A 12,381-nucleotide genomic window follows, 5' to 3' on the forward strand; every position below is an offset into this window, starting at 1 on the left:
AAAGTTGTATGCTAAGGCTTTTTTCACTAAAAAATGACCATGTGTAATAAGGCTTTTTTTTTTTCTTCTTAATAAAAGAAGAGAAGAAAAAGCCCACCACTGTCTGTGTCCAAAAAGAGAGGGACAAACAATGTTTTGGGGTGATTCTTTAATTGGCTGCATGTGAGAAAGTACACCTGTGCTCTCTTGTCGTATGTGTCAAACTCGCTATAGAATTGTACAAACCTTCTTGGAACACAACTGACGGTAGGACAAACGTCAACGTGAAATCAAATCAAAGTGCGCAAACGTTTGAGTGGTGTGTCGAGTGTGCAAAAAGAAAGTGAGGTGGTGGCGGCGGCGGCGGCGGCGGCGGCGGCGGCGAGGTCCACGTTTGGGTCACACGGACCAGCGACAAGGCGGCCACCGTCACCTGCATCCGGGAGACATCCGCACGCACCTCAACCCGCTAAGTGATTGCCAAATCTTCTGATCACCGTTTCGAGACCTTGCTTAACTCCAAACGGTGCCAATATTTGGATGGAGAGTTAACCTCTCAATGGTAAAGGCACGCGTACCCGCTTTCAATTTGGCTGACTTACTAGAAAACGGATGTCACGTCCTCACTTTATATTTGGTTTTGCTTTGATTGACACATTCGTGGAAGAAAACAATGATCCGTAGCCCTAATGTCCTCATCTTATTGACATCATGATGACATCATCAGAGCCACACCGTGATGACGTCATCCCGAGGATGGGGCGAAGGCACGCGAACACAGCAAAAAGGCAGCTAAAGGAAAAGTCGGCAGCGTCGGGACGGCTCGAAGGCTCTCGTCCGCACACACGCACGTGCCACAGCCTGAGGTTATAAATAATGAAGGTGACTGTACTGACGGAGAGGCTGGAGGAGTGCACCACTTCCGGCCTGAGTGGCTCCTCCCCCACCAGAGTCCGGAGGTTGTGAAGCTCACTCCTCCTCCTCCTCCTCCTCCTCCTCCTCCTCTTCCTCCTCCTCAGCAGCCATGACCTCAACCAGCAGCTCAGCGGTGCAGGTGGCCTCACCGAGATCGTTGACAGCCTTCACCGTGTACTTGGCGTCGTCGTCGCCCGACACCTGCGGGGGACACCCAATGTGACGAAAAAATCTGATACAGACTCAAAAATGAGACTTGAGCTGCAGTATGCAGTGAGCCCAAATGTTGAAAGGCCAAGTTTGGATTTTGCCCCTCGCTGCTTTTCTTCTCCTTTCCTTTAGGGGGCGCGCTGAGCAAGTAGTAAGTCCATTACCTCGGAAATGACCAGGCTGCAGTTGCCGTCCTCGTCGTAGTCGATCTGGAAATGCCTGGTCTCCTTGATGGGCTGCTCGTCCTTGTACCACACCACCTCCGGGTCGGGGTAACCTGGCGAGCCAGGGCGGCTGGGCGGTTAAACCGGCGGCGGGCGGGCGGGGCTAGGCTCTTACCTTCGATCTTGCAGTCAAAGCGTGCGGCGCTGCCCTCCACCACCTCCACGTCGCGGATGACGGCGCTGAAGGTGGGCTTGCTCTCGGCCTTCTGCTCCGGCTCCAAGCACTCCAGGAAGCGGTTGTCATCTGAAAGGCACAGCGAGCGATCCGTTGCCGCTGCGTGTATCCGACACGTAGTAGCTCGGCTAGCTTTACGCTCATAAAAGGAAACTGACGATAGCTAAGCAGCGGCAGCCGGCCGGCGCTACCCCGTCGGGTGCCGCCAGAAGCCTTTTCTGCTAGGTCTTTGGATTCAGGCGGCTTTCCAAGTCTTGTCGGCCGGCGTACCTTCGGTGGGCGAACCCCTCTTGGCGTGGAGCCCCGCCATCATGGCCATGGACGACAGTCTGCCGATGGCCTTTATGGCGTGCCCTGTTTTCTGCCACTTGCGCCTCAAGATGTACTTTTTCATCCTCTCCTTGGACAGCTTCTTGGCTTTCATGGTGTTGGTGTCCTGCTTGAGCCAGCTGTGCTCCAGACACTGGGGGCAGCTCAGACGCGCCCTGAAAACACACCACGACACGAGCGTCCGGCCGGGACGGAAACCAGCGCGAGCGACAAGACAACCGACTTCATGTCCTTCTTGAGCAGCCGAGTGATGAAGTCCTTGGCGTCGTCCGAGATCTCGTCGAAGGCCTCGTCCTCAAAGTCCCACGTGGCCGAAGTCACGTTGGCCAGCGTCTCGTTGTCGTTGTCGCCCATGAAGGGCGACAGGCCGCTCAGCCTGCCGGCGACGGACGCAGGGCGCTCAGCCGACGGCCGGCGGGCTGCCGCGTGTTGCCCGCCACGCCATACTCACAGAATGTAGCAGATGACGCCGATGCTCCACATGTCGGTGGGGTAACCGATGGCTTCGTAGTTGATGACTTCGGGCGCCACAAACTCAGGCGTTCCGAACAAAACTTTGAGGGTTCCCGCATTTTCTGCAAGAGGCGCGTGGGTCGGATTAGGAGGCGATGCCGAGCTCGCCGGTCCCGAAGCCGGGAAGCATCCGAGTCACCTAGACGCCTGGCCAGGCCAAAGTCGATGAGTTTGATCTTGCTGCCGGTCTTGTTGACGCACATGATGTTCTCGGGTTTGAGGTCCAGATGCACGATGCCCTGCTTGTGGATGAAGCCCACCCCGTCCACGATCTGCAGCATGTACTTGATCACCTCGCGCTCCGACAGCTCAAAGTCCTCGTCGATGATGCGCTCAAACAGCTCGCCGCCGGAGATCCTGCCCGGCACAGGAAGTCTCAATCAGCCATTTTGTCAGGTCACAGTCACGGGGAACGGTCTCAGGCCCGGTCCTTTGTCGACGGGCTTTTGACCCGAACTCGAATAAGAAAGGCAAACAAATGGTGATTGGACCGGCCAATCACGGGAAGAGCACTGACATCTCCAGCACCACCACGATGTCCGACTTCCCCTCGAAGGCGTCCACGCACTGGACCAGCTTGGGATGATGGAGGCTGTTCATGATGCCGATCTCTTGCCGAACGTTGTCTTTGTCCTTGACAGAGTAGGCCTTGATGAACTTGCCCGCCCAAACCTTCTTGGTGGCCTTCTCCACGAGCTTGAACACCTGGCCAAACTTGCCCCTGCAGACGTCCATCCGTGCATATAGTTTGGGCACGAGCGGTTGGACATTGAGCCAAAGCGCGCACGCTTACGTTCCCAGCCTCTCCTCCACGTCGTACAGCTCCTTCACCTTCACGTCCGTTCGCACCGTCACCTGCCTGTAGTCGGGCTCCTTCTCCGAGTCTGCCGCGCGCACGCACGGGAAAGCACGTCAGAGCGGGAACGCCGCAAGAAGCAAAAACATCTTCATTCAAATTAAGATGGCGCATTTGTCAAATTCTGGCTTATTGTCTCGCCCCCCCCAATCTGGAATACCGTCTTCGTCCTCCTCCGCCTCCTCCTGGGTCTCTGTGGGCGAAAGCGAAGAACACAAATCGTTATTCCATTTGCTGGGGTCACGCCACGTCACGTCGCGCCGCGCGCTTTGTCCTCACCGTCGTCGTCCGTCACGGCGACGTCCTCCGACTCGGCGCTCGGCTCGCTGACGCCGTAGACGTTCTCCGCTCGGATTCTGAACTTATATCGGCGCTCCGGAAGAAGGTTCTGGAGGAAATGACCGTGAGACAAAGATAGTAAAGCAGACAAGGACATAGGTTGGCCACAGACGCACTTGGACGTTGTAGGATGTGCTGTTGCAGGACACGAGCGGCGTCCACTTCTGCTCCACAGAGTTGTATATCTCCAGGTGGTAGGTCTGGACGGCACTCCCGCCGTCGTAGGTGGGACCGTACCAGGACAGCGTCAGACTGGAACGTCTCACGTCCGACAAGGCCGGCACCTTTGCGGGCGGGTCCGGCTTGTCTGGAGGACGGAGGACATCCTTCACACATCTGCCGCTACAGCTTTGCCAGCTAAATGTGTGAACAAGTTAGCGTCGTTGCGCTTGGACGAATGAGTCGGATGTGATTGGGAGATGAGAGAGAGAGAGAGAGAGAGAGAGAGAGAGAGAGAGAGAGAGAGAGAGAGAGAGAGAGAGGGAGAGGGAGAGAGAGAGAGGGACAGAGGGAGAGGGAGAGAGGGAGAGAGGGAGAGAGGGAGAGAGGGACAGAGAGAGAGAGAGAGAGAGAGAGAGAGAGAGAGAGAGAGAGAGAGAGAGAGAGAGAGAGAGAGAGGCCAAGGCTGAGTTAAGAGGACACGCGAGCGAGCAGCCGAGCGCTCGTTCCTCCCCTGCCATAAAAGGCAGCCGCAGTGCCTTCACGTTTCCCCCAAACAAAGATTTCTAAAATGAAAGAGGTTAGGTTAGCGGAAGGTCATAATGTGTGTGGTGATAAATGAGAAATCCAAATAAGCCATTTTGTCGTTTGCGTTGGCCTCAAATGCTTTAAACCGGGAAAATCAGAGTGGGATCAATCACGTGATAAGGCGAGAACGCACGCTAATGTTCATGCTAAAACCAAGAGGCTAATCGCCAGAGATAGGACCAAGTCACACATGTGCAAGTGTCAAGTAAGTCTCAAGTCTTAACCTTCAAGTCTCAAGTAAGTCCCAAGTCATTTTTTTCTTGGGCAAGTCAAGTCCTTCAATAGGTCAAGTCAAGTCCAAGTCAAGTCACCTTATTATTGCAATTTTACCTGCAGAATCTGATCTTAGTAGTGAAAAGACAAGATATCAGTAACTTTAAGTAACCATCATTGTCCATTGTGCATTAAAGCTATATACTATACGCACCTATTTAGATAAATGAGAAGCACTTAGTTGGCAGAATGGCTCTTCAAATGACGGACAAAGTTTGACGTTGTCGTCTGGCTGTCCGAAATGTTTTTGTTGCATATCTCGCACTGTGGTCTTGCCGTCTTCCAAGTAATTGCGATAGCCGAAAGTGATGACTTGCGGTACCGCTCCCGTTGACATGTTTGCGCATGTCTGATAGAAAGGGGCGTGATTCTCCAATAAACACGTTCGGTAGGTAGGTAGAGAGCGCACGACTGATTGATTGACAGGGTAGTGATCCAATCATGACAACGCCATTCTCAGCCTGCGCTCCTACCGTGTTATCGATATTATTTTTTGAACTGTATTATTCATTTTGTATTCAAACTGAAAACATAAATCAAATAACACTGAAGTCATTCATGTCATTGTGTCTCAAGTCAAGTCAAGTCCCGCCCGAGTCTTTAACTTCCAAGTCCAAGTCGAGTCTCAAGTCGAGTCTCAGGTTTTTTCATTTTTTGTCAAGTCAAGTCACAAGTCATCAAAACAGCGACGAGTCCAAGTCACAGTGACTCGAGTCCCCATCTCTGCTAATTGCTCACCCACGATGGTCAGGTTGAGCGCGGCCTGCCGGAGGCCATATTGGTTCCTCAGCTCCACCGTGTAGCATCCGCAGTGCTCCTGCTGTCCACTGGCGATGGTCAGCAGGCTGCTGCCGTCCGTACTGAAGATGGATGTCCCCGCCGCGCCTTCCTGGATCTGGACAAACGTCACGCATGTTCAAAGCCGTGTCACCTCAGCAGTGTGACGACGCACGCGCCCGCCCGCCCGCGCCCGCCTCACCGGCTTCCTGAACTTGAGCCAAGTGCAGCTGATGGGCGGGGCTCCGGAGAACTTGCAGAGGATCTCCACCTTCTCCCCTGCCAGGATCTTCATGTCCTCCGGGAACTGAACGATGTGAGGAGGCAGCGCTGCACGCAAGCACGAAAGCAAGCAAGCAAGCACACATCAGTAGGCTCGCCTGCTGTGTGTGTGTGCGCGCGCGCGCGTACTCGTCACCTTGCTTGGGAGGTGTCTTGGCTGTAGGCTTCTTTATTCGAGCTTCACCTGAGAAGACAAACGCACGCGCGCACGCGCGCACTGTCGATCACGTGGCATCCCGAGGCGCGCACCTTCTCGCACGCCTTCGCTTAGCGCGCTCCACTGAGCAACTCGTACCTTGAATCCTTTTTGACGAGAGCGAGTAGACGACATAAAGAGACACGCGTGCGTGTGAAAGAAAGAGGTGTGCGTGTGTGTTTGAGAGTCTGTGGGAGAGGTGGACGCACTCTTCATATTTCTGCGCGCGAGGTCGAGAAATGTGTGTGCGCCAGCAGCGTTCGCTGTCTGCATGTCCTTATTGGGACAAAAAGCGCGCGCGGCCAGGCCACTGGCTTCTTATTTTTCCACCGTGCATCTATCTATCTATCTATCTATCTATCTATCTATCTATCTATCTATCTATCTATCTATCTATCTATCTATCTATCTATCTATCTATCTATCTATCTATCTATCTATCTATCTAATCTATCTATCTATCTATCTATCTAATCTATCTATCTATCTATCTATCTATCTATCTATCTATCTATCTATCTATCTATCTATCTATCTATCTATCTATCTATCTATCTATCTATCTATCTATCTATCTATCTATCTATCTATCTATCTATCTATCTATCTATCTATCTATCTATCTATCTATCTATCTATCTATCTATCTATCTATCTATCTATCTATCTATCTATCTATCTATCTATCTATCTATCTATCTATCTATCTATCTATCTATCTATCTATCTATCTATCTATCTATCGCTTCTCGCCATCCTCGACTCTTCTTCCGACGGCTCAATTGGGTCAACTTACTCTCGGAGGTGGCCGCCGTCTTCTTCTTCTTGGACTCCTTGTCAGCCGCAGACTTTTCCGGAGGATCTGCCGCCACGGAAGCATTTCAACACTTCAATGTGAAAAATCAAAGATGTGATTTGCGAGCGCGCCTCCACTTACGACCGGAGAGCTTGTCATTGTGAGCGCGCACATTTCCGACAATGAGTCGTTGCTGTGTGGGAATCCCGAAACAAATTTGTGCGGCGGCGGCGGGGGCTTTAGCGCGCTAAGTTTTCTCTGCGCTATCATATCAAATTGAAATCTGGACCGCCCCCTGGTGGCCGCCGTAGTGGCGGCGGCGGCGCACACCCCAGAAGGAGGCTCGCTGAATTCCATCATGAAGCCAAAGCGCTCTTATGGGCCTTACTTTCCATTTGACATGATTTGTTGTGTGTCGGTACAACTCGATGCATCCTCTCATAAGTAGAGGCGCGGGCGCCACGTGACGTCTGAAGGCCGGCTTTCTTACCGTCCACCAGAACCAAACAAGAACATTCGGCCCGGCCCGCCGAGTTCTCCACCTTGCATTTGTACTCGCCTTCGTCCTCGGGCAGGGCCTTGTCGATGCTCAGCGAGCACACGCCGCCTGTCGCACGCACGCACGCACGCACGCACGACACAGGCAGAAAAGAAAACATTCTCACGCAATGTACGTTCAGCCTTTCTGATGAAAAAGCGAGATGCTTTTGGGGCTCTCCTGAAAAGTCATCATTTGTCGACCCGACCAGATGCCAGCGTACGTCACTTGGATAAAAATGAATCAATACACTGGTCACGCGAGTGGCACCCCTGAACCTTGCTACCTTTTGTGCGTGAACGTATGTGCGTGCGTGCGTGCGTGCGCGTGTGCTGACCTTGGTTTTTGATCACGATGAACTTGGAGGCTTTGATAAGTTTTCCGTCAAGCGTCCAGCTTGCGTCGACGTCATCGCAGGCCGGGTCCAGTCGGCACTGCAGATGCAGGCGCTGGCCGTCCAGAACCGTCACGTCGCCCAGCTTCTCGGTGAAGCGCGGCGTCTTGGTGCTGCCGCCGCCGTCCTTCAGGCAGTTGTTGACCACTTCGCCGCCATCGCCGTTCTTGTCCACGCCGCCTGTCTTCTTGTCGTCGACGGCAGCGAGCGCGTTCTTCTTGGCGGGCGCCTGGGGCGGGCCGGCGGCCTTGTTGGCGCCGCCACCCTTCTTGCCCAGCACGGCGCGGAAGTCCACCTGCGCGGTGGCACCGCTGGCCGCCTTGCGCTGCTCGTCCTCCATCTTGGCCTTGACCCCCTTCAAGTTGGCCTTAAAATCCATGGCGGTCAGGCGGCACCCTCCCTCCTTGTCCGTCTCCTCGCCGCTCGGTGGGCGGGCGTGGAGCTGCTCCCCGCAGCCTTGTGGTGCGCCTCCTGAGCTCCTCCTTCTCCTGCTCCCAGATTGGCCTCCTGCTGCTTGTTCAGGTGTTTCTTCCGCCTCTGGCTTGGCTTGTGGCCAATGGTGGCGGATTGAGCCTTCTTCTAATTTCTTTCTGCTGGCTCCTTTTGCTTTTTTCCACCCTCCCTCCCTCCCTCCCTCCCTGTTTGGCTCGCTGCCACCAGCTGCGAGCTTGTCCGTCTTCTTCCGCTTCCACTTCTCCGAGTCCCTGGTGTGGTTGGTTTCAGGTGTGGCTCACTTTGCCAGCATGTGTCCCTCCTGGTTCTCCTGCTCCCGCCTGCCCCCGCGCCCCTCCTTCTTCTTGTTATTTTTTTTTCTTCTTCTTGTTTCCTCCGGGCTGGCCGCATTGGCTTTGTGCCACTTTTGCTCTCCTAGTCCTCTCCTTTTTCTTTCTTCTGGTTGGTGTTCAGGTGCTCGTGCTGCCCGTCAGGCCTTCTGCCACCGTGGACTGACTCTGCCGCCTCCTCCTCCTCCTCCTCCTTCTCCTCCTCCTTGGCGGATGGAGCGAACGGGAGAGTAAACAGCTGGGTTAAAGCCCCTGTCCTGGAAGAGTAGCGCTGCCCCCCGCCCCCTGCATCTGGGGCGCCGGAGGGGATGGGGGAGCGGGTGGGGGTGTCTTACATCACATCAAGTGAGCGGCGTGGCCAAATAAGGTCATGGAGTCTGAAGACCGGTGAAACCGACTTGCCACGGCCTATTCCGCGTTCCCACGGACGCCGCACTGGGCAGGAAGTGGTCTGGTGCTCTTTTCAGGGCCCGCGTCAATCAAAGGTGACAGTGATCTCACGGCACACCTGAAGAGGGGGCTGAAGGGAAGCCTCGGAAGAGACCGACCGCTCGATGGTCAGATTAGCAGGCTTTAGGGGGGCGGCATGATGGATAGGGGAGGCGCAGGCTGGAAAAAGAAGCCAGCACATGAAAACAAGCAAACGGACTTCAGTCAGTATGTGAGTGACAGACTGGACGTACGTCACGCCGATTGGACGTGAGGAAGCCCCCGGGCCAATCGGCTGCCGGAGGCTGCGGCCAATCCCGCGGCAAGTGCGCACACTCATCCAAACAGAACATCCCGTTAAACAGGCACGCGCGCGCACACAAGGACCGGGCTCTGTGTCAGACGAAAAGGAGAGTGAAAAGGAAACCCAAACTCCTTATATGGTCAAGAGCAGCCAGGACACACTTGCACAAACACACGTCCAGGAAATGACCCCCCCACATCCCGCCCCGCCCCAAATTCAAAGGAAGACGGCTTTTCAACAAATCTGTAAAATACTTATAAACACTGAACAAAAAGCTCATAAACAGACTAAGTGTGTGTGTGTGTGTGTGTGTGCGTGCATGTGTGCGTTGTCTGCGGGTGGGGGGAGGGCAAGTGAGGGTGGGGGCAAGTATTTCCTGTTTCGAGACAATTTTCCAAATCAAATGTGCAGGATGTCGTGCGCATGATTTGCAAGTGCAGCATCTTGCAGCATGGCCACTCAAGTCTTTCTGTCCTCAATTTGTCGGAAAATGTCCTCACTGTGTCTTCTTCACTTCATCTTGAAATGTCCTCACAAGGGCTGCACAAAGACACCCATTTCCACTTCATGCCCTTCTTGGGTGGACTTGAGCTTTTTACTGTGTGTGTGTGTGTGTGTGTGTGTGTGTGTGTGTGTGTGTGTGTGAGCAGCATGTTTTGTCTTTATAAGGCCTCCTGCTCTCGCATGAGTTTCATGCTCCTTGGTCTTGAGCGCACGTGTGCATGCCTGCATGTGTGCCTGGCGCCGTCGTCTGGACGCTTTGGTTACTACATGCTTCACAAACAGAAGGAAGGCATCGGATTGTGCACAGGCGCGCTCGCACACACACAGCATGCCACACACACACACACACACACACACACATACACGCACACACACACACACACACACACACACACACACACACACACACGCACGCACACGCGCGCACACACGCTCGCTCGCGCACACGCACACACACACACACACACACACACACACACACACACACACACGCACACACACACACAGCATACGTGTTCAGAGCCGTCGCAATGCAAAAAATCCCATCGCATCCAATCTTGGAGCACATAGACCCCGGACGGATTTGAATAAAATCAGACCGGTCCAAAAATTCCAAACGCCACCAATGACATAGAGCTACGAGCTGAACCGTTTGGACATTGGTGCTGAAAAAGCTTTCAAAAAGCCAGCGGAGAGCCTGAAATGTCTTGAAAAGATGCCGTTGTGGGATGTTTTCCATAATCGTTCACTGGCCATGAAAATGGAGCCTCATCACGTGACAGGCGTTGAAAAAAGACTCACTCACACACTCCAGCTGTGCTGCTGTGCTGACAATCACGCTTTATTCAATCAATCAATCAATCAATCAATCAAGTTCCAGGAGGCTGCGCAAAAACCAACACACACTAAAGTGAAGAGGAGGAAGTTCTCCCTCGGGGGGCCGCCGCCGCCGCCGAACGTGATGCCGTTTTGTGGGTCGGTCAATGGGCAGGCAGGCCGGCCCGTTCTCTCCACGCTAACACGCTGCAGGCCTCCGTTGAAAAGAACCAAAGAAAAAGAAACAAGCAAAAACGTGCTCAGGGAGTGCAGGCCGCTCGCACTGTGAGCGTGTCATCGAAAACGGCGGTACGACATCATCCGTCGCGACGCGAGAGCCGTCGGCGCTGCTTACGCGAGGGTTGACGCAAAGAGCGCTCGGGACCTCGCTCACGCGGGCTGTTTTTTTTTTGGTCTTTTTTTTTTCCAGTCTAGGGTCGAGTAAACGTCGTCGACAGGGAGACGCTCTACCTGCCGAGGCAATCTTAGACATCGACGCGAGTTGCGTCGAGGCGCGGTTTGGAGTTTGTGCCTTTAGCAGGGTATTCGCTCCGCTCTGGGAACTTTCTCCTGTTAAAGGCAATTTTGGTTTCCTCGTTTCACTTGAACATATGAACTGTCATCAATAACGATGATGCATAGCACACATTCCTCGTAACCGTCACATCCGGCGGCTATATACATTATGTACACGTCACTGCAAAAGTGTCATGGCGTTGGAAAATACATGGAGTGGTAATACTCCACTTTGTCACGGTCGGTACAAAAAGAGTTCCTATTTACAAGTGGAGTGCAATCCTGAAGGGGAAAGGGAAGTGGCTGGGTGGGGACTCTTCATCGTCTTCATCTTTTTTACAGGGATCGAATGCTGATGCGAACGGTGGCCGTGTCGCATCCCAGCTCGTTGGACAGTTTGAGGGTGTAGGTTCCGGCGTCTTCTTCCCGCACGCCGGCGATGATGAGGGTGGTCAGGTCCTCGCCCGTCTCCACGTGGAAGCGGCCCCCCGGCGACGAGCGGATATTCTGCCCGCCGCGGGACCACTCCACGTGGCTGGCGTCGCCCGAGAAGGCGCAGGCCACCGTCAGGACCTTGCCGGCCTCGATGCTGATGTCCTCGGGCACCGCCTCGATTCTGGGAGCGGCGGCGGAGGAACCTGAAACGGGTTAGGCTGCTCACTCAGTGTACAAAAATGACATTCATTGTTGCATTTAACACATTCGCTGTCATTGACGTTAACTGGAGGTTAAGCGGCAACAACACGGTGCAGCTTTCACGCAAGCAAAGAGTTTTTTTTTTTGCTTTTCTTTACTTCGCTTGCACCGACCGCTACGACGGCTTCCCATTCACAATCTCAAGGCACCGCTCGAGTCGATACGGCACATTTTCAGTTTTAGCGAGCAGGTGACTCCGGAAGGCCTTCGCTGTGCAAATCAACTCTGTGCCATTGCTACAACAACAAAAAACGACGAGGGAACGTCAGTCCTACCGAGTGCCCTGAAGGAGGATCCGCTCAGGTGCGAGCTCATTCCCGTGACGCTGCTTGAGCTCGCGGCATAGGACTCGGAGGCCATGGAGGACACGCTGGACATGGACATGGTCTCAAACTTCATTTCGGCCGCCTTACTGCCAAAGGAGCTGGACTCCATCATGGAGGACATCGTGGCTCTCTGGGCACAAGATGAGGACGAGGAGAAGGACGACTCCTCCTCCACTGTGCGAGTTGCTGTCCTCGTGGCCATGGAGGAGCTGGATGAGGATGCCTCCTTGAAACTCGTCATGCTGGATCCTGTTGACGGTCCACAAGGAAACGTTAACACCCACAACAGCTTAACATCCAGGAGAGCCCAGAATAAGACATGCCCCTCATATAATAATAATGGATACATTTCAGTAACAAAAATCGGATTTGGATAGAATCAAGAAAAACCAAATGACGGTGACAATACGGTGTTTGCTGGCCAATTTATTTTCCGCAGACTTGCATCTGTTATCCGCGATAAA

At 53.8% G+C, this 12,381-nt stretch overlaps 2 protein-coding genes across 2 annotated transcripts in view; both read right to left on the reverse strand.

Annotated features, from left to right (window-relative positions):
* Nucleotides 1-133: 133 nt before the first annotated feature.
* On the reverse strand, nt 134-8,912 carry mylkb (myosin light chain kinase b). The gene is made up of 18 exons (XM_061286880.1): nt 7,488-8,912; nt 7,103-7,219; nt 6,613-6,678; nt 5,757-5,804; nt 5,541-5,668; nt 5,300-5,456; nt 3,658-3,848; nt 3,482-3,590; nt 3,363-3,395; nt 3,140-3,230; nt 2,864-3,067; nt 2,486-2,703; nt 2,285-2,408; nt 2,057-2,209; nt 1,774-1,988; nt 1,444-1,572; nt 1,269-1,381; nt 134-1,095 (listed from the first exon to the last, which is right to left on the reverse strand). The coding sequence occupies exons 1-18, from the start codon at nt 7,921-7,923 to the stop codon at nt 949-951; spliced, it is 2,679 nt and encodes an 892-aa protein (XP_061142864.1). The 5' UTR covers nt 7,924-8,912; the 3' UTR covers nt 134-948.
* Nucleotides 8,913-10,378: 1,466 nt separating this feature from the next.
* ttn.2 (titin, tandem duplicate 2) overlaps nt 10,379-12,381 on the reverse strand; it is a 163,089-nt gene continuing 161,086 nt past the window's right edge. Inside the window, exons 252-253 of the mRNA XM_061286865.1 lie at nt 11,867-12,166; nt 10,379-11,533 (exon numbers count right to left, since the gene is read on the reverse strand). Of these exons, the coding sequence (XP_061142849.1) occupies nt 11,232-11,533; nt 11,867-12,166 (602 nt within the window). The 3' untranslated portion in view covers nt 10,379-11,231. The remainder of the gene's footprint in view (nt 11,534-11,866; nt 12,167-12,381) is intronic.

This window comes from Syngnathus typhle, linkage group LG9 (assembly GCF_033458585.1).
Source record: "Syngnathus typhle isolate RoL2023-S1 ecotype Sweden linkage group LG9, RoL_Styp_1.0, whole genome shotgun sequence".
NCBI classification, from domain to species: Eukaryota; Metazoa; Chordata; class Actinopteri; order Syngnathiformes; family Syngnathidae; genus Syngnathus; species Syngnathus typhle.